Source organism: Charadrius vociferus, unplaced genomic scaffold (genome assembly GCF_000708025.1).
Source record: "Charadrius vociferus isolate BGI_N301 unplaced genomic scaffold, ASM70802v2 scaffold39, whole genome shotgun sequence".
In the NCBI taxonomy this organism is placed as follows: domain Eukaryota; kingdom Metazoa; phylum Chordata; class Aves; order Charadriiformes; family Charadriidae; genus Charadrius; species Charadrius vociferus.
The window spans coordinates 3,392,936-3,411,975 of NW_009650188.1; the positions used below are offsets into that span (position 1 = coordinate 3,392,936).

The following is a 19,040-nucleotide window of genomic DNA, read 5'->3' on the forward strand; positions in this document are numbered from 1 at the left end:
ACACAACCAAGGCTGGGCAGCTGATCGCTGTACAGCGACCCTCACTCACAGTGTATTTAATCTTCCTGCTTCTCCCTGTAGATTCCCCTGTTCATGCCAGCTCCACATCTGTGAGCCCATCGTCAAGCCTTTCCACAGGAAATTCGGTGGACGGGCACCACAACTACCTCGAGGCCCCTGCAAACGCCTCCCGGGCGCTGCCGTCCCCCATGAATGCAATCGGGTCTCCGGTGAACGCGCTGGGCTCCCCGTACAGAGTCATCGCGTCCTCCATCGGTTCACACCCCGTCGCTCTGTCCTCAGCCCCGGGCATGAATTTTGTGACACACGCCAATCCGCAGGTAGGTTAATGTGCACGCTTGCTTTGCTATGATTCATGGTGCTCGGAGACTGGGGTACAGCTCAAAAACTTGAGGGAGTGGGTTGGCAGGTAGAGTCTGGTGTGTTTTGGCCGCTTAGGGAGATCAACCGTAAAGAACAATTTCCAGCATGTGAATCTTTCTGCATAAATCCCCATGGCACAAACACAGAGAAGACACCTGTATATATTTCAAAATGCCTTCACGGTAAGGGGAGAGAGCTAATTCCCAGGTTTGTTGTCACCATGGGTGCCATCCAGTTCCCCTCCACTGCATCTATTGCAGTGTGTCTAATTACTGTACGTGGAAATAAGCAGGATGGCCAAGGGCTGCAGCATGCGAAGCATTCTCCTTCCTCCTGTAAAAGGGTATCTGCTTTGTTTCATTATTTGGAAAGGAGACAGACTTTCTATAGAGGGAGAAATGTTACTGCTAAATGCCAGCCGCATACTGTGTTGCATATAAACTTTGCCTGAAGAAAAATGACACGCTCCTGTCCTTACTGCCTGAGCTCACTTACGTGCTGAGATTTCCCCTCCAGACAGGGAGGAGACCTAGGGGTTGGGGTTGGTGCCTCCCCAGAACCATGGATGCGCTGGGAGCCTCGTGGGGTGGCTCTGTGGGACAGGGACACGCGGACACGCTGCCCCAAGTGCCTGGCACCACCTCCGGTGGCATGGCTGGGACCAAGGTGGCAGTGTGGGATTTTGATTGTGTGCTGAAATACTCCAGGAGTGCAGATAGAAGTGGAAATTCTGCCTTTTATTTACAAGACTTTGTGTTTTATTAGTGGGACCTGAAGGTAAGGAGTGCTCAAAAGCCTCATGGCTCAAAAAAAGCATCAAGGAGATGGTCCCTGATGGACTCTGTTGCCCATTCTCCATGGTCTGTCTGAAGCTCTTCCCAGCACCTGCCACTGAGGCTGGGAGAGGATGGTATAGGGGTGCCACTGAAGAGCTCTGAGGGTGATTTGGTAATAAGGGTGATTTGGCAGGTTTAGCTTGCCTTTCACCAGCAACCTCAACTCCTGCATGGGTCTGGGCTGTCAGCAGTGGGCGTGCTGGTCATCCTTCCTTCCCTCGCACCACTGTGGGACTGTTCCCCATTGACCTGACAATATGTGTGCCTGTGGCACCCAGGGCAAGTACTTTGTGGCGGTGGAGCTGGTGGCAGCGTTGGCTGTATGGAAACCTTTGCTTTGGGGCTGGGGATGCTCCGGGAAGTGGTTTCCCCAATCCAGGCACCGTGCCAAGTTCCCAGCTCAGAGGAACAGGTTTCATTTGTGTTGCCTCTAATGCAAGGAGACAGCCGGGCCTTGGGGATTCAGCAGGGAGGCTGCTAATGGATTTGGGTTCAAGCCGTTGTCCCAGATATCATACATGATTGCACTTAACCTGCAGGAGTCAAACTCCGAAGACACTGATGGCTAAAACTGCCCCGTTTTTTCCCCCCACATACACCCTCTCTCCCTGTTATTGTCTCAAAGTGCAGCCAGAGAGAAAGACAAGGTGGTACTTGAGCTCTGAGTAACATTTTAAACCATAAAAAGTTCCTCCTGGATCAGCATCTTGCCAAGAAGTTGTTTCCAGGGTGAAAAAAGGTGGCTGGACACTTGTGTGGAGGAAGGGGTTGATTTCTCTTTTTCCTTGGACCAAGTTTGGATTTTGAAGCACTAGGATTTACAGCTGTCCAGTGCCTGGGCTGGGTCTCTGTTGGGGAGAGTGAGCCTCTGGGTAATTTTTTTCCTACCACTTTTATTTTCCAGTGCAGCAAAACAACCTGGCTCCTAATGTGGTTATTTTTGCTGGATAATTTGCATTTCCAATGTCATCAGCCCGTTGAAGCTTTTAGAATGAAGGGACAGGGTGCGAGAAGATAAAAACGGGCTTCATCTTTTTGTTTTTCTAATGACAGGTGCAAAAAACCCAATGGGATGAACCCTTCTTGTTCTTTGCTGAAATTCCCTGTGGAAATATTATACTTTTTCATTGGAAATGGGCAGTTTCTTGGACCAATGGAGCCAAATGGACCAAACTTGCAAAAACATGCATGAAATAACAACATGCATGAAGTCTAGTGGTTTAGATATTATGGAGACTGTGATGAAGGCTGTAGCTGGATTTTTATCTGAAGCCTCGTTTTCTGTCCCTACTTCTGCCATCTTGCTGGGAAGATGAAATTTAGCTGATAAATTGGGGCAGCTGTTAAAAACAAGCTCAGTGATGAAGAAATCATCCCTAGACCTCAAAGCATGGCAGTGGGAAAGATGATTTGATGGTGGTTTTGGAGAGATGTTGCTCTGCCTAGACAGTTTTTGACAAGACGTGCTCAATGGCCCCTAATCCTCACTGCCCTGCCAACAGCAGCTCAAAAGCAAATAGCAATAAAATGAAGCCCTGGGCAACATCAGCCTTTGGTCTCTAATCAATGTCAGTTTGTAACCTTTAACTTGCAGCGGCCATGAGCAGCTCCTGGGGATCTCAGCTGGGGGCTCTGGGCCATTCGCCTACGTCTCACTGCAGCTGACTTCAGATGCTCAGTCTGCTCCCTTGGGTTTTGGTTTGTTGTCAGTTTGGTGGGTTTTTTTGGTTGTTTTTTTTTTGGTTGTTTGAGCCATGCAAATCTGGCAACACCAAATCTGCTCTGTTCTCCAGCCTGTGATAGTGTTTGGGAACCTGAGTCCCAGGGAGTGACCAAGATGGCCACGTTTTTCATGCATTTATGCAGATTTGCATACTGTGAGGCAGGGAAGCTTATCACTTTTTTTAAAAAACATCATTACAGCCCCCCCAGCCATGCAGCAGTGCAGGTTTAATTGCAACAAATTGCCTGGCTGCTTCCTTACTAAGCTGTTAGTGCTCAAGGCCGCACGCAGCCAGTGATCAGCATCCTGTAATGAAGCAGGCAGGATCCCCCCAGCACTGTCACTTGGATGCTGTAGCTGAGCAGCTGAGGGTTGCTGCCTCCCCTTTTCCAGCTCTGCTTAGTCCTGGCTTTGGTTACAGCATCAGGGCAGGGTGAGAGGCATTATCTGCTACCAGGCATCTGCTTAAACCCCTCCAGCTGGATTCACCAGGGGATGTCTGTCTGCCCATGGCAGCCCCATGGAGTTGCTGGGGATAAGCTTGTGGGACGAGCCCAGCAGGGGCAGCAAGGGAGGGGTCAGCTCAATTTGGGGGCGGTTTCATTGAGGTATGACTCTTGACCTTGTCCTGTGGCTTCTGCTTCTGCAGCTCAACATCCTGAACAATGTCAGCAGCTCAGAGGACATCAAGCCTTTGCCAGGTCTCCCAGGGATCGGGAACATGAATTATCCATCTACAAGCCCAGGATCCTTAGCCAAACACATCTGTGCCATCTGCGGGGACAGATCCTCAGGTAAGAGATTTTCTTTCTTGGGGAAGGCTTTGTGCAATGAAAACTCCCCTGGCGCTCTGTAGCGAGGCTCACGCAGGAGTGAACACGGCGGAGGCTCGCTGGGGCCATATTGGCATTGCAGGATGCATAGCTGGGTCTGGCTTACCCAAGAGCAGGCTGTCTGTTTGGCAGATTAGTTGCGCTGTGCCCAAAAGAGAGCAAGCCTAAAAGCCACGTGCTTCTCCCTTATGTGTATGATCTCATTTTACATTTTGTCCCTGTTTATCAAAGGTAAATATATCAAAATCACCGTGTTCTTATTTACCTGTGCTTTGTGTTAGCTGGCCTTTGGCTCTGCCTGGGTTTTCTCTCCTACCCCAGAGATGTGTAGCCTGTCTGTGCCTTGCAGCCCCCCTCCGTATCAGTGCACCCCATTTGCTACCTATGGCTTTTCTGCACTTGCACTGCAGCGAAGATGTGGCTCCATATCCTTCCCCTGGGATGCGGTCCCTCCTTATCACGGGAAAGTGGTGGTCCTATAGTTGGACTGCAGCTGGTCACTACTCCTCCTAAGAGCTCCTAAAACCAAGTCAGGCCTGCTAAGGTGATACCTTGCAGCCATTTTTTCATCTTTGGAGTTGGTTTGAGCTCTCTCACGCTCGAGGCAAGGGCAGGTGCCCACTTGCCCACTGATGGCTTCTCCTTGCCTCCCCAGGGAAGCACTATGGGGTGTACAGCTGTGAGGGCTGCAAAGGCTTCTTTAAGAGGACAATCCGGAAGGACTTGATCTACACCTGCCGTGACAACAAGGACTGTCTCATAGACAAGCGCCAACGCAACCGCTGCCAGTACTGCCGCTATCAGAAGTGCCTCGCAATGGGGATGAAGAGGGAAGGTATGTGTGGGGTGGTGGAAGGAATAGGCTTTTAGAAATTTTCCTTAGGTTCGTTAGGACAAATCTGGCTCTTGGTGGCCCTCCAAGGCTGGAGCATTCCAAAAACCCCCACTGACAGCTTCAGGGCATTTTTGACCTCGTTTCGTAAAGGAAATGAGGCTGCTGGGGAAGCTAATGCACTGTAATTTTCTTCACATCTCTCTTAAACACACATACTGGTGACTATTGAATCTATTAAAAAATTTTGACCCCAGCTTTGCTTTTAGTTAGTGGCTCTTCGTGGCCCGGACCCCTTGGACCCCTGCAAACCTTTGCTGCGGACAGCAACTAACAGTGAGGACTCCTGCAACCTGCTGGTCTCCTCTGTGAACAGCAACCTCCTTTTTCATTTTCAACTTACTGGCTTCATTTGTCACCTAATTCTTGCACTGAAAGATAAGGGTGGATGATTTATTTATACCTTTTATTTTATAGTTCTCTGTCATTTCCACTCTTAACCTCACCTTTGGAGATGAGCTGTGGTACGGCTTGCATCCTGTGGTGGTTTTGTGCTGTAGGAGACAGCTGTATGGAAGCAGTTCCTGCAGCCTTTCCCATACTCCACGTACACTCACTGAAATCCCTGAAGGACTGTGTTACTGATACAAACCACCTAAGGTGTTGATCTCAAGCAAGGATCCAACCTGAGGCAATTGGACTTAAGTGAGGGATTTTCCACTGACCTGAAAGACACCTCCAAGAGCTGCTGAGGGTGACACGTGTCTCTGATAGGTCCTACAGCCCTGCCTCTCTCCCACACAGCTCTGGAGAGTGCAAAAGTCTCTGTAAAAGTCACCACCGAGTAAACCTCTCCTGCAGGGAAAGGTGAGCCCAGAGGCATGGGTGAGCCCAGAGGCATGCGTTATCTGTCTACCTCTGCCCCCTGCTGCTGGCTGCTCCCTTGGTGGAGCAAGGACGGATGAGCTGTATTGTCTCCCAAATTATACTGGCAGATGCAAGGTCAGGTAGTGACAAGAAGCACAGCTTTTCAACTGCTTTTTTCAAGATAAAATAACTGTTCCGCCTCCAGGGTTGAGTGCCAGCAGGCAGCATAGCTGTCCCTTTTGCAGGCCACGCTGTCCCCCCGCAGAGCACGCAAGTTGCTCCCTGTGCAGCAGGTCAGATGGTGCAGGGCAGAGCCTGGGGAAGAAGCTGGGCACAGGCTGAGCCTCACCCCATTCTCTGCAGCATCATCAATGCTGTGCTTCCTCAACCACTTAGGGCAGCAGGGGACTGTAAAATGCGAAGCTTGAATCAAAAACCTAATCCCAGGTACAGTTCTCCCTTCCAGCTGGGTGCAAAATGGTTTGGAGGACCAGGGTGTCAAGGCAACTTCCCTTTGTAGAGCGTGAAAATTTAAACCCCAGGATCCTGGTGGATCCTACGGGGCATTGGCTGCAATAATCACAGGGGCTTTCTGGGACCTGCAGAAACTGGGGACAGATTGCAGCTTGAACAAGGAATCCTGGATGAGTTTGGGGGCTGAGGAATGGGACTGGTATTTCCTTGGCGTGCTCACTCTTCCACTAAGATTTTGATAACTTTAGAAACACTTCCCTGGCTTCTTCCTGTCCATTACCCTAAAGAGGACAACTGCTTCCCCCACTTGGCTGGCACGTATGTGTTGCCCTCTCTCGCCAGCGCCAGACTGGATGCCCCACTGATCCATCTCCTTGGGTGCTGCCAGTTCCCCAGTAGCTGGGCAGTGCTGGGAAGCACGTCCTCCCAGCTGGGAGAAACGCAGGGAAGTGCCAAGTATTGCAAAGTGGTCCTGAGTCTCAGCGCTGAGGAACATGGATTGGTCCTTCCCCTGAAAGCAACCGAACGTAAGCCAGGGTAAGGCAAGGCTGATGCAAGGGCTTATTTCCTGACACTGCTGATACTCCACGTATCTGACCTACAACCTTGTCACACCCTTCTTCCAGCAGCACTTACCTAATTGAGAAAATGGGGATCAAGTTCTCCAGCAGGCTTGTTGTGAGCTGCGGGCTTGCTGAGCTGGTTCCTTCCTTGGTGTCTCCTGGTGCTTTTTCAGGTCTTGTCCTCTTAAAGGACTCTTTATCCTTTGGCCTTGGTGGTTTTCCCACTCCTCTGGATACTGACTGCCTGGTGCTTAGCTAATGGGGGGGAGGCATTAAGCTGTTGGATAGCAAAGCACTGATGTCTGTGTGGCAGGGGCCAGCTTTGCAGCCACCTTCTCCCCCACTGAACCTTTAGTTTCAGGTGGATAAATGCCTACAGCTCAGTGTGCACCATTCTTGTCACCTGGCCAGCTGCATAGCTGTCCCTTACAGGCTGTGGGGCACTTTGGGCACCTGCCTGGTGCTGTGTGTTCACACAGGGGAGCAATGCTAGCAGGACTGTAGTTTTGGGACATTTCTCCCCAGCGATGAGCTAAACTGATGTGACACCTGCTGGTCACGTTTTTTTCAGCAAGATTTTCTTATTTCCTTTTGGGATTTCTCCAACAAAAACATGTGCCCAGGGCTTCTCTTGAACACAAGGCTTGGCATGCTGCATACACATGTCCTACACCAACCTGTTCTCCACACACCCAGTGGACCTGGGAGCTAATAGCTGAGATCTGGAGAGAATTTCAGTGATTCTGTTCCTCCACTCAGAAGATATTTTGGAAAATATACAGAGCTGGGAGAAGAGAGTCAAGGCGTTGGGGCACTCAGAGGTGCTAGGAACTGCTTTCTAGTGGGAGAGTTGGGAAGAGAGGTGGTGGAGGGAGAGGTGATACCAGGGCTGGGCCAGACTGGGTAAGTGGTTGCTCTGGAATGAGGCAAACAGCATGTGTGGATCCAGCCGGATGGATCCACATGGATGGATGGATGCTCTGGCTGCCGTGGGACTGTTAGAAGCGTGCTTTTAGCAGAGCAAACCTCAGTGTCTGGGTGCTGGGTCCCTCCTGCCTCCTCGGCCATCTAGTCACAGCTAAGTCCAGGCTGCCACCTGGAGGTATCAGCTCCTCTTTCCTCTATTTTGAAGCTTCACACCTTGGAAATCGCAACTTTATGTCAAATTTGGAGCCTACTGGTATATGGCAACCCCAAAGTTATTGGGGGGTGGTGAGGGTAGCAATTTTAATGGATGTACATCTGAAATATCCATTTATTTTCTGTTTCCCCCATCTTGAGGGAGTTTCTCATCCCTCCTCCCAGAGGAAATGGGACACACTGTGAGCAGGTAAGTGTTGGCGTGGGTGTAAAGAGCCGCGTTTCTGTCCTGCAGCTGTGCAGGAGGAGAGGCAGAGGAGCAGGGAGCGGAGCGAGAACGAGGCGGAGTCCACAAGCAGTGGCAGCGAGGACATGCCTGTGGAGAGGATCCTGGAAGCTGAACTGGCAGTCGAACCCAAGACGGAGGCGTACAGCGACGTGAGCACAGAGAGCTCAGTAAGGGGCACTGAAATCATTTGTAGCTTGAGATGAGAGCCTTTGAGGTGTCATTTGAAAAGACAAACCCCATGTGAACGGCTAGCATTTTGAAAGAGTTTTTTGCTTCACACCACCTAAAAATCACCAGCAATTCTTCTTTTGAAGCTACTCTGAATGACAACTAGAAGACAGCCTATACATTATTTTCCTACATTTTTTTCCAGTTCCTTTTGGTTTCAATGAGTACATAGGGCAATAGGTGGATGCCAGAGAGTCCAAGCCCTGTGCTGGCTTCCACAGTTGCGCAGCCCTGAGCACTGCTTGTCTGCCCCAGTGACCAAGATTGCAATGGAGTTGGACACGGCAGGTTTACTGCTGTGGTTTTATTACTGTTTTGGATAAAAATGCTGTTCAAGCCTGTTCAGAGGCTGCTTGATGGCTTTTAGATGTGCCCTGGGGAGCAGGACTGCAGCCTGCCATGCAGGACTTGCTTTGCAAAACACAGCAAGCAAACAGAAAAGTCTAGCAACCAGCTGATTTGGCTGGTTGTAGAGAGGATATTAGTAATTAATATCTTCTCTTCTCAACAGTGCATAGCTGTGATTATTTGCAATTTGATCATTTTGCTTGTGGCTCTGTGTATTGTTAACTTGATCCAATACTGTGTGTAGTGCAGACAGTGATTATCACAGATTTTACATTGACAAATTCTCTTCTTTTCCTCTGCTCTTTTCCTTTTGGTATTGCTCTTAATTAGACAAACGACCCTGTCACCAACATATGCCACGCAGCTGACAAGCAGCTCTTCACACTCGTTGAGTGGGCCAAGCGAATCCCCCACTTTTCCGACCTGACTCTGGAGGACCAGGTCATTCTCCTCCGGGCAGGTAATGTTCCCCATCTGTGGCCTCTGGGGCTATTCCTGGTACCCCCATCCCTCCTCTGGGCTGTGTGCCGTGCCAGCCAGGCTAGATGGTGAATGGGAGATCCTGAGGTGATCCATCTCTGCTGTCACAGGGCGAGCAACCCATCCTGAGCCATGATGAGTGGTTGGCAGAGGCTGTGGGATGGGGCAGTGGAATCTGTGATTTGTTCCCCTCTTCATACAGACAAGTAGGAGGGTGAATAAATGTGTTGTCTTAATGCAATTCCTATAACTGCAGAACTTACTGTGTGTGGGGTACGTTAGTGTGTAAAATGTAAAATAATGTAAAGGGGTTGCTGATGCAAGGAATATGGGTTTTTTGAGGAGGAAAAAGCAGCATCTTTCCCCCCCCCCCTTTTTTTTTTTGTTTTGTTTTGGCACTTTGAGCCTTTTCCTACACATCCCTTGCTGCTGGCAAAGGTGCAGTTGGTACCTGGGGTTCCATCTCTCCTGTGGGCTGAGTCTGAAGCCAGCAGGGAGAAACCAGCTTTCCTGCTCCATGTGGAACTCTTTTTTTTTTTTTTTTTCTGAACTACCTCTTGTGTCCTGCACACCTCCTCTTGCAGGCTGGAATGAGCTGCTCATTGCCTCTTTCTCCCATCGCTCTGTGTCAGTGCAAGACGGCATCCTTCTGGCCACGGGCTTGCACGTGCACCGCAGCAGCGCTCACAGTGCTGGTGTGGGCTCCATCTTCGACAGGTACGTGGCCTGTTTCTGTTATCCCCTAGCAGCGACAGCCAGGCTGGCTCTATCTTTCCCCTCTGAAGGAGAAACATATCCTTAGTGAGAACTAGAGCAAACCTGTGGTGATTTGGGTTTAGCTTAGAATGAGGAGGGGACACTGGACTGGCTTAAAAACCAAGAATGGGGTAAAAGCACTTTGGAAAGAGATTTGCAGCTGCAGAAGCAGATCCTTGGTTGGGTGTGCAGGGGGGTTATATGCTTCTCTGCTTTCTGTCTAAGAGTTTGCCGTAACTGGATCTAGAGCTAATACTGATCAGCAAGAGCTTTAGCCAGCAAAGCCTTAAACCCCAACTTGCTCATGTAAAAACTGCACACGTACTGTCCGTGCCGTGCCTGCTCCCTGCCTGGCAGGACACTGCATTACCACTCTCACACAAGTGGCATGCATGTGAAACTCATGTTTCACACAGTGAAATGTGGAGAAAAACCCATGTGGCTTTCCCCAAGTGAATGCAAATTGTTCTCCATAGTCCAAACAGAGCACAGAGGGCCTCTGTTGAACAAAGTAAGAATGGGAGTGAATTTGATGCTCAGGTCCATGAATGCTGCTGATGCACATGTAAAAGAGCAGTGTGTGACATGGCTGTCTCTCAAAGCTGCCTCTTCCTGCAAAGAGGAATTGGGGGCACTCCCGGTGTCTGTCCCAGATGCTTTTCAGCCACAGCCTTGCTGTCCATACCTATCTCTGATCGTCTGCCCACCCATGTCCCCCACATACAGGGTTTTGACAGAGCTGGTGTCCAAAATGAAAGACATGCAGATGGATAAGTCAGAGCTGGGCTGCCTGAGAGCCATTGTCCTGTTCAACCCAGGTAGGTCAGAGGCCTGGGGCAGTCCTAGGTGACACATATGCCCTCTGGGCCATGGCAGGTCACAGACAAGAGGGCTGTGGCATTGAGCTTCAGGACTGCAGACTGATTTGTCCCAGTCCCTGGGTGCATGATTAAAGAGAACCTGAGTCCTCTCCCACTCATGCATGCAGTCACTCTGCTGGGGATGGAAAGGTCTCCTCTGCAGTGATTTCTTCCCTGCCTGTATTCTCTCTCTTGTCCAGATGCCAAGGGTTTGTCCAGCCCATCAGAAGTGGAATCACTGCGGGAGAAGGTCTATGCCACACTGGAAGCCTACACAAAACAGAAGTACCCTGAGCAGCCGGGGCGGTGAGTGCCCCCAAGCGTGGCAGGCGGCTTAGGGCAGCACAATTCCCACCTTGGAAAGAGCAAGCTGAGGCAGTGGTGTCTATGCCAGCTCTGCCTGAGCCACCCTGGGCTGAAGCCCCGAGCAAAGCAAGGGCAGGACACCAGCCAAAACTTACCTGAGCAGCCCAGCTCCTGCAGGCTGGCCTGTCCTCTCGGTGCCCCAGTCCTGGGCCAGAGCCTTTAGGATGCTGGCGAGATGCAGTTTTCTTGCTTTTCAGTCCAATCCTACCCTCTGCTGGCCAAGCTCTCGAAACGCCGTCAGCTGGATCCATCCTCATCACCACCAGCCAAGTGATGAGCCCACAGCATCTTCTGCTATTTTTGGCTCTGGATGTGACTGCAGAGCGCTGCAAGTGGGGGGTTGGGGGAGAGGCAGTCTGTCTGCTGCACCCCCTCGCAGCTGCGCCTCGAAACAGGAGGCAGCGGCTGGCAGAGGCACCGCTGAGGGGTTGTGCACCCTCTCCAGGGGCCAGGGATTTTTCAAGGCTGTTTCAAGAGGGATTTCAATGACAGCATGGAGATGCAAGTCACTAGTTCAAGTCTTGGCTGGGGAGAGAATCTGGACATACCTTCTTTTTCTTTTTTTCTTCCTTTTTTTTTTTTTAAGTTTTAAAAATGCTAAATTCTGTTTGGAAAAGATACGTATTCCCTCCACATGTGAGGACAGAAATGCTTATTTCTCTGCTTTGAAAGCATAGGGGAATCTAAGCCAGAGGACTCTCCAAGGCATTTTTGGGAGAGGATTTGGGCTTTGCTCTCTTGAGACCCGGGCACAGGCTTGGAAATACATGGGAGAGGGTGGCCAGTGTTGTCTTCATGCTTCTGACTGTTCTCCTCCTTCCAGGTTTGCCAAACTCCTTCTGCGCCTGCCGGCGCTGCGGTCCATTGGGCTGAAGTGCCTGGAGCACCTCTTCTTCTTCAAGCTGATTGGGGACACCCCCATCGACACCTTCCTCATGGAGATGCTGGAGACACCCCTGCAGGTCACTTGAGGGTCTGGTTCCACTATGGCCAGACCCTGGCCCCCCGTGCCCCTACACAGCCTCCTGCCCTTCTGCTCTGGGCCTACAAGAGCTCAAGAGATGTCCTCCACCCTCTGCTCCTCCTCGGTGGGATTGTTGTGGTTTTGTACAGCTGTAAATCACCCCCTCTAACCCTCCCTGGCCTGGCCGTGGGGGGTCACAGATCCTCCAACCAGCTAACCCATCCCTTGTCCCACTGTACAGATAATCACTTTAAATTATTTTTTCACTCTCAATAAAAGCCAACAAAACAAATAAAGTAATATATGAGAGAGGCACTGATTGGAGCTGGCAGAACAGTGTCCTCTTTTGCCACGGTCGCAGGTCTGGCTTGGGATGGGGCTGAGGGACCTTCCTGAAACTCTTGGGGAAACCCAGATCATGGCAGGAACATCACTTGGGATATCACTGCATGTATCAATGGGCACAGTCCTCTGGCCAAGAGAGAACGGGTATTGTTACTCCTTGCTCCTGTTAAGGAAAGACCTGGAGAAACTTGCTGCTTTGAAACAGAACATTTCATTCTACCATCTTAAAAAGAAACTCTTGGAATTTTTGAAGTGATTTAAAAAGTGACTATTTAATGTACTCTGCTGAGCTAGTCCAGCCATTGAAGGAGGAACCAAAGTGCTTCATTTTAGTCCAGGTGGAGTATTTTGTGGTCACCCAAACCTGGTGTGCTCATGGATATTTTTCATTTTTCTGAAGCTTCAAGGATCCTGTTCTCAGGCTTGCCTTTTTTTTTCCCTACTCCATATTTCTGCACTGGAAACAGGCTCTTCAACCCCAAGTTTATAATCTCATACCTCCATAAGTGAAACCTGCAGAGAGGGAAAGCATGAGACACTCTTAACAAAACCTGCCTCAAAGGTCTGCCTGGTCTTTCCTATGCTCAAATGGCACTGCGAGTGCTTCCCATTGCAATGGAACTAACCAGAGTCAAACAAGTTAAAGACATGAATTTGTTCAATACATGGAGTTTATCCTAGTGGGAAAACATCCTCCCAGGAACCCAGCAAAACTGTCTGTATTATTAGTCATAAAACAGGTGTAGTGTTAAGTGATCTGCCCCTTCTGACCCTCTCAGCAGACAGTGCGGTGAGATGCAGCCGTGCTTCGTCTGTCCGTGTGACAGATTGCAGTGCTGCTGCTCGGGGAAGTTCGAGGGAGAGGAGTAGTGACAACAGGAAAGAAAGAAGGATAAAAAATTCCCACATGGGGACATGATTCATTCTCCAGTATTTCATTGTGAAAAGGAGGAAGAGAGAATCAAAAAAGCAGGAGAAAGAAACAAAAATCCAAAATTACGGAAACTCTAATATTCTTTTTTTTCCCCGTCATTTAAAGAAATCCAAACAAACCCAAAACAAGGGAGAGTCTCAAAAGAGGTGAAAAGCATTGACTAAGAGACTATTTTTAATTGAAAAGGTAATTTTCCATTACAAGGGAAGTGTTCAAAGGCAGAAACTATTCAACCTGCTCATTGTAAAATCTTTGCCAGAGTTTGAGATGCTGTGTGCAGACTGCGCTGGGGTTAGACAAAGCAAGAGCTTCCCTCCAGCCTGGGCTGCTACAGGCTTCCCCTTCCAAGAGCTGTGGGCTTCTAAGAGCTGGTACCCAGCTAGCTGGATTGGGTTTCTCTTCTGATTGTAAAACCCTGGCTTCCTCTTGACCTCCCTGCTCTCAGGTTTGGTGGTTTAAATCAAGGAGGGTGGTTGGCATTAGCAGGCCCAGCAAGAGAAGGGCTGCAGAAGCTGATGCCACCTTCTGAAGACTGACCATGTGGTATTAATGCATTTTGTTGAAGTATAAAGAGGAAAAGTTAAGGGTCCTCATGCCTGCAGCAGACCTCTGGCTAAGATGGTGTCCGAGTGCTAGTTTGGAGCCCTGCAGCGCACTCTGTGGTAACTCAGAGCGTGCTTTGGCTCTGGGGTGAGCCAGCTGGAGAGGACAGGGTGCTTCCACACCAATAGTGCTGTCTTTTTCAGGAGCTCACAGGCTCCGCTCAGCACACAGCTGTTGCAGCTGTGGTCGTAAGTGGCTACACAGATCTGCAAGGTTGGAGTTTAATTTGGTCGAGACATCCAAAGGTGCATTGGGCCATGCTCAACCCTCTCTGAGAGGGGTTTAATGTAGGCAATGTGATACCTCTTGGTGGCTTAATTTGAGTCAGCGATGAGGGATTCAGAGTTCCTGATATTCCATGTTGGCAGAACAGCTCAACACATGGGTAACGGAAGAAAATAAACTGGACAGCAGAGTGGAATCTAGCACCTAGCCCAGGTGGTCCTGCGTGTGCCCACTGCAGTCAGTGCAAGCAGAGCTTGCTAAATCCCGGGAGCAATTCACCTCAACTGTCTTGATGCTGATCTCGGTCCACTGTCTGCCAGCAAATCCAGAGCATTGCCTGCAATATGAACAGTGACTCTTTGAAGTTGGAAGTGAAGGGATATGATAACCAAGACTGGGGCAGGAAGTCTCAAAGTTGCTCTTTGTGGTTCCTGGACACCCCTATGCTTAGCAGTCTACTGTGAGACCTTGGAAAGGTGGTCTCTGGGTTCTGGGCCATAAAGTCTCTAGCTTGCACTTCAAGCAGGGCTTGTCCTCTTTCTACAGACGGCCAGTAGTGTATTTTTGAAAATTTTGTGTGCTTGATCATCTGCTTAATGCACACCCTACCACATGCTCCCCCACCCCGTGTCTGGTAGGGCAGCGCAACCATAAGACATGGAGCGTGGCTTCGGTAAATAAGAGACTGCTTGCTCATCTGAAAATGTCACTATCAGTTGGCTGTCCTATGCAGAGGAAAGAAGTCAGTGAGCTCTATCTGCAGTCTTTGAGGGCCTGAGGTCTGATGTAATCTCCTGGACTTGGTCCTAACCCTCTGATTCCTCATTCATGTGGGCCTTTGTACAATGATGTCAAAATGCTGCCCACGAGCAGCGCTTCCCCTAGCCTTGCACAGGGCCTACTCTCTACAGACAACCCGAGGAGCAAACCTCACAACAGTTAGTAATGACTCACTAGTGTGGATTTCCTTCAGGAGGAGTTACTGCAGGAGAACATCAGCTTGACATGGCTGGAGCTTACCTAGTCTGCAGCCTGCAAAAACCTAATTTTCATCACATAGTAGAAATTGCAGTCATGGATAAGCCAAAGAAAACTTCTGTCCTTGCACATATATTCAGCCCCATCTTGTGTGGAGCTATAGCAGCACAAAGAATTCAAAAATAGCACTGAAGAACTCAAAAATCAAGAAATAGCAAAGTTTAAGTCCCTTCCGATGTGGGCGCTTTTGCTTGCAGACATTTTTTGTGATGGTGCCTTCAAAATCAAGGCACATCAGCCGCTTTTCGGGCATAACAAGAAGAGCATAACAGGGTCCAGCTACCTACCCTTCCTACTGAAACCTGGCTCCTCCTATCCCCTCTGAATTTTGCTCTGGCAAATTCGATTCCTGTCGCTGGGTCTTGCCACCACTTTTTCTGCAGATCCAGTCATTGTTTTCCCCGTGAAAACCCTTGTAGCCTCAGATTAAGCTCTGACACTTTCCTCTGCTCTGGGAATAATAAATAAACCAGGCTCTGGGAACGACTGGTGTAAGGCAGTGCGTCATATTCTCTTTCCCACCGTGCATCACATCTCATGAACTTTCTGAGTTAGCAGCTGGTCCCCCCTGCCACGGACAAGCTTTGTTTTAGTTCACAGGCCAAATGTTTAATAGCATTTGTTAGTTCTGAGCTGCTCGCTCTGTAGTGCTCTATGGAGGGGACTTAAAAAAATAGTAGGTTTAACCACCTATGATGAAGCTCTTGGAAAATGAAAAACCCTTAAACTCCATTGCTTGTGCTAAGCTGGATTTGTTTCTTCTCACCTGGAAATCAAGAGGGTGTGTTTTCCTGCCCTGTCTTAGTTTGGTTTCTGTAGTGGCTGCTTCAGTTTCTGCTGAAGTTCAGCAACAGCAGGTCTGGACCGGGAATTAAAAAAAAATAAATTGCAAGCCATAAAGGTTTGAGCTGGTTCACATTCAGTTCAGCTCTGAGCTTCCTTCTGAATTTAGTGATTCAAGGGCATGCCCTGTAGACCCTGGGTGACTTTCAGACACTGACATCTTCATGGCGTGACTCTGAACTGAGTGCTGCCACCACTGGCCTTTCCTCAAGGACCTCTTGTCTGGGCTGGGCCCTGGGCTGCCTTCACCATCTCACCTTAGCTCCCCTGAGAGGCTCTTTTTGCTGCCTGGTTTCTCTGCTCATCTCCTCTGCCTCCCTCCCAGCTCTCCGCTGTCCCATCAAAGGCTGAGGTGGGAAGCTCTGGAGACTCTGCTGAGTTGGTACCTCCCATAGCACCAGAGGGCACAGAGCGGAGGAGGAGGAGGAATTGCACCAATTAGGAAGCACGTGGGGCTCCCAGAGCTTGATGGTGGTGGTTGGGTCAGAGAGGGTGGCTGGGCAGCAGTGTGTGTACCCGCTTTCAGGGGATGATGGCTTTTATTTCGTGGTGAGGTACATTGTGGTGGAAAGCATGATACAAGACACAGAAGCCCTGATATATCCCCAGGCATTTGTCAGCATTAGTGGACAAGGACCAACCTGTACCTACACAAGGCCAGTGGCTGCCAGACCATACCTCTCTTGTGTCTCTCCCTATGCCCTTTGTGCAGTGAGCTCTACCCAAGGCAGACCTGGTTTGGAGGATTTCAGTGGTAAAGGGGGAGGATTTGTGGTGGTGGGCTGATTTCCGGCTTGCCTCTTTACTCAGGGCCAGCCAGCCCAGCCAGGTGTGCAGCAGCTGATGCCTATAAAGAGCTGTGAGTGTGACAGGGAGGAGAGGGTGGTGTATAGGGATGTCTCTATGTGGTGGGCAGTGCTTTGTTTTCTGGGTCAAGTTGGCTTCAGGCATTCAAGGCACCCTGATGATGCTAGTAAGCATCACGATGCTCTGTGCCTCCCATCCTAAGGGAGGTGCCTGGAGCACAACTCCAGGGAGCACAACTCATCATCATTTTCTTTGGTCTCCTGTGTGCCTGCTTCTGGGTCTAGCCCTCCCTGCTCTTACGTGGTTCTGCATCCTCGTCGCTGGGCAGAGTTAAGGTGATGTTGAAGGAGGGATCTAGCTCCTGGCTGGCTGAGGCCACGTCGGTTGCTGTGACTGTAGTCCTCAGCCCTTGGCGCTGAGTGCTGTTGGTCTCCTTCCAGCAGTGAATGGCAGGGACCTGCCGGTCCACACAAGCTCCTCAGCACAAAATATGAGAACTGGGCAACCCCAGCAGAGAGATGCCTGAGGGAGATGTGTTGCCCCTCTTCCAATGGTGTGGGCTTGTTAATTTGGTAGGTAGCTTCTGTTTAATGCTAGATTTCCTAGATCACACAATTTCTGTGATACCTGGCTGCCTGCAGACCCTAGAGCTAGAAGGAGAAAGCCTCGTCGTGTTTCTCCTCTTGTTTAATTCTCTTCAGCTGCTGATGCATCTAATTCAGCCCTGGGTGAGCTCATCATTGAAACTCTGGCCCTCAGAGACTTCAGTGAGCTGGCTGAAATGCTCCCCCCAATCTTTTCTAGGACCCTTGCCCAAGGTGCAGGTGTGCTGTGGGAGTAGAGGCTTTGGAGTGTATTTCTCGCATATTTTAGTGGTTCACCCGGTGACCATCCTTTGTATGAGACTGGTTGTGCTCCAGTACTTGTGATCTGTGTAAGAGCCGGTGGATGTGTGTAAATCGTGGGCAGCAACACCCTGCTGCAGACCCCTCCGTGCTATGCACTGGGCCCATCCCTCAATCCTGATCCTTCATAGACTGAGCTGGGAGTTGTGCACGAGAGCTGTGAGGTAAGGCAGTCTCCAGGACCCCCCCTCCCTTGCCTGGAGGGGAGGAGGAGAAGGGGGAACACCATAGGGTGACAGTATTTAGGGGGGAATGGGTCCTTCCAGGCTGTTCCTGCATCTCTGATCAGACCAAATTGGGTGGGCAGTTGGAGTATACAAGCAAGGTGCCTTGTACAGGGCCACAGTTTTTAGCAGTGCTGAAGGATGGCGTCCCCACCCCATGGGGCTTACCCCTGGCTGTGAAAGGAAAACTCCACTGCCCTGCAGCTGGGATGGGATGGCTGTATTGGTTTGCACGGGGAGGAAGAGCAGCAGGCAGTGCCTGGAGCCCCTGGTCACGCTGCAGTCCTTGCTGGGCTGGCGTCTTGGCAGTGTGGCTCTGATCGATCCAGAAACTTGGCTGGAGCTGCTGAGAGACCTTCAGGAAAGACAAAGACAGAGGTACCAGAGCCCAGTGCCTCCCTGCTGCAGCTGCAGCTCAGCCTTCCTGGATGTAAGGGATCAGCGCTGACCTGTGCGATGGAACCAATGCTTTTGTGCCCAAGCTTCTAGTGTAGTTATACTGGGATACGGTGGGGCTGTCCCAGGTCCCTGTTTCCCTCTCCCATGGGATGTTGGCAGGGTGGTGATCCACCCATGCTAACCTGTGGCCTCTCTCCTTCCTACGAGCTCCCAAAGGACATGACCTCGGTCCCTGCATCACCCACGTCATCTGGGCGTGGGGAACGCTTGGTGACGAGGATGCCCCACGAAGAGGCTAGGAGTGCTCCTGCTCCTTGTGCCAAGGTCACTGGTGAACACAGGAGGTGAGGCCCCTAAAAACCTCCCATCCTCCACGAGCCTGTAGTGGGTCCCTCGCAGCTCTACAGCCGTTTCTCCACTCCCAGACGGAGAGAGGGAACTCAGCCCTCCTCTGTGCCGGGGGAGGCCGCGGCCCCGCTGCCCAGGCTGCTCCGGCAGCGGCAGGGACGCGGCCCCCGCCCCGCCGCGGGTGGCTCCGGACCTGCGGGGTCCGTGAAACTCCCCGAAAAATAGCTAACACCCTCCCCCAGGCAGGAGAGCCGGGGAGAGCCGGGCGGGACGGGAAATCGCCGGTGCAGCGGGAAGGCTGCAAGTTTCGGCTTTCCCGGCCGGGCGGGATCTTTCCTCCGCGGGTTTCCCCTCCCCGAAACCGATGCGGTTTGGCGGAGCCGGAGCGGCTCTTCCCCGGGGCCGCCTCCCCCTGCGGCTCCGCGGTACCGGCGCCCGTAGCGGACCGGGCCCTTCCCGGCGCCCGCGATCACCGGCGACGGGCCC

The 19,040-nt window shown here is 50.9% G+C and overlaps 2 protein-coding genes across 3 annotated transcripts in view; both read left to right on the plus strand.

Moving 5' to 3' along the window:
* Positions 1-11,890, plus strand: part of RXRG (retinoid X receptor, gamma) — a 22,110-nt gene extending 10,220 nt beyond the window's left edge. Inside the window, exons 2-10 of one of the 2 annotated variants that reach the window (XM_009892828.1) lie at positions 82-341; positions 3,593-3,737; positions 4,432-4,611; positions 7,888-8,048; positions 8,788-8,917; positions 9,522-9,654; positions 10,420-10,511; positions 10,754-10,859; positions 11,743-11,890. In XM_009892828.1, coding sequence (XP_009891130.1) covers positions 82-341; positions 3,593-3,737; positions 4,432-4,611; positions 7,888-8,048; positions 8,788-8,917; positions 9,522-9,654; positions 10,420-10,511; positions 10,754-10,859; positions 11,743-11,890 — 1,355 coding nt within the window. The remainder of the gene's footprint in view (positions 1-81; positions 342-3,592; positions 3,738-4,431; positions 4,612-7,887; positions 8,049-8,787; positions 8,918-9,521; positions 9,655-10,419; positions 10,512-10,753; positions 10,860-11,742) is intronic. The other variant, XM_009892829.1, reaches the window with a different exon arrangement.
* A 7,028-nt stretch (positions 11,891-18,918) lies between these two features.
* Positions 18,919-19,040, plus strand: part of LMX1A (LIM homeobox transcription factor 1, alpha) — a 45,300-nt gene continuing 45,178 nt past the window's right edge. Inside the window, exon 1 of the mRNA XM_009892915.1 lies at positions 18,919-18,979. Coding sequence (XP_009891217.1) covers positions 18,919-18,979 — 61 coding nt within the window. The remainder of the gene's footprint in view (positions 18,980-19,040) is intronic.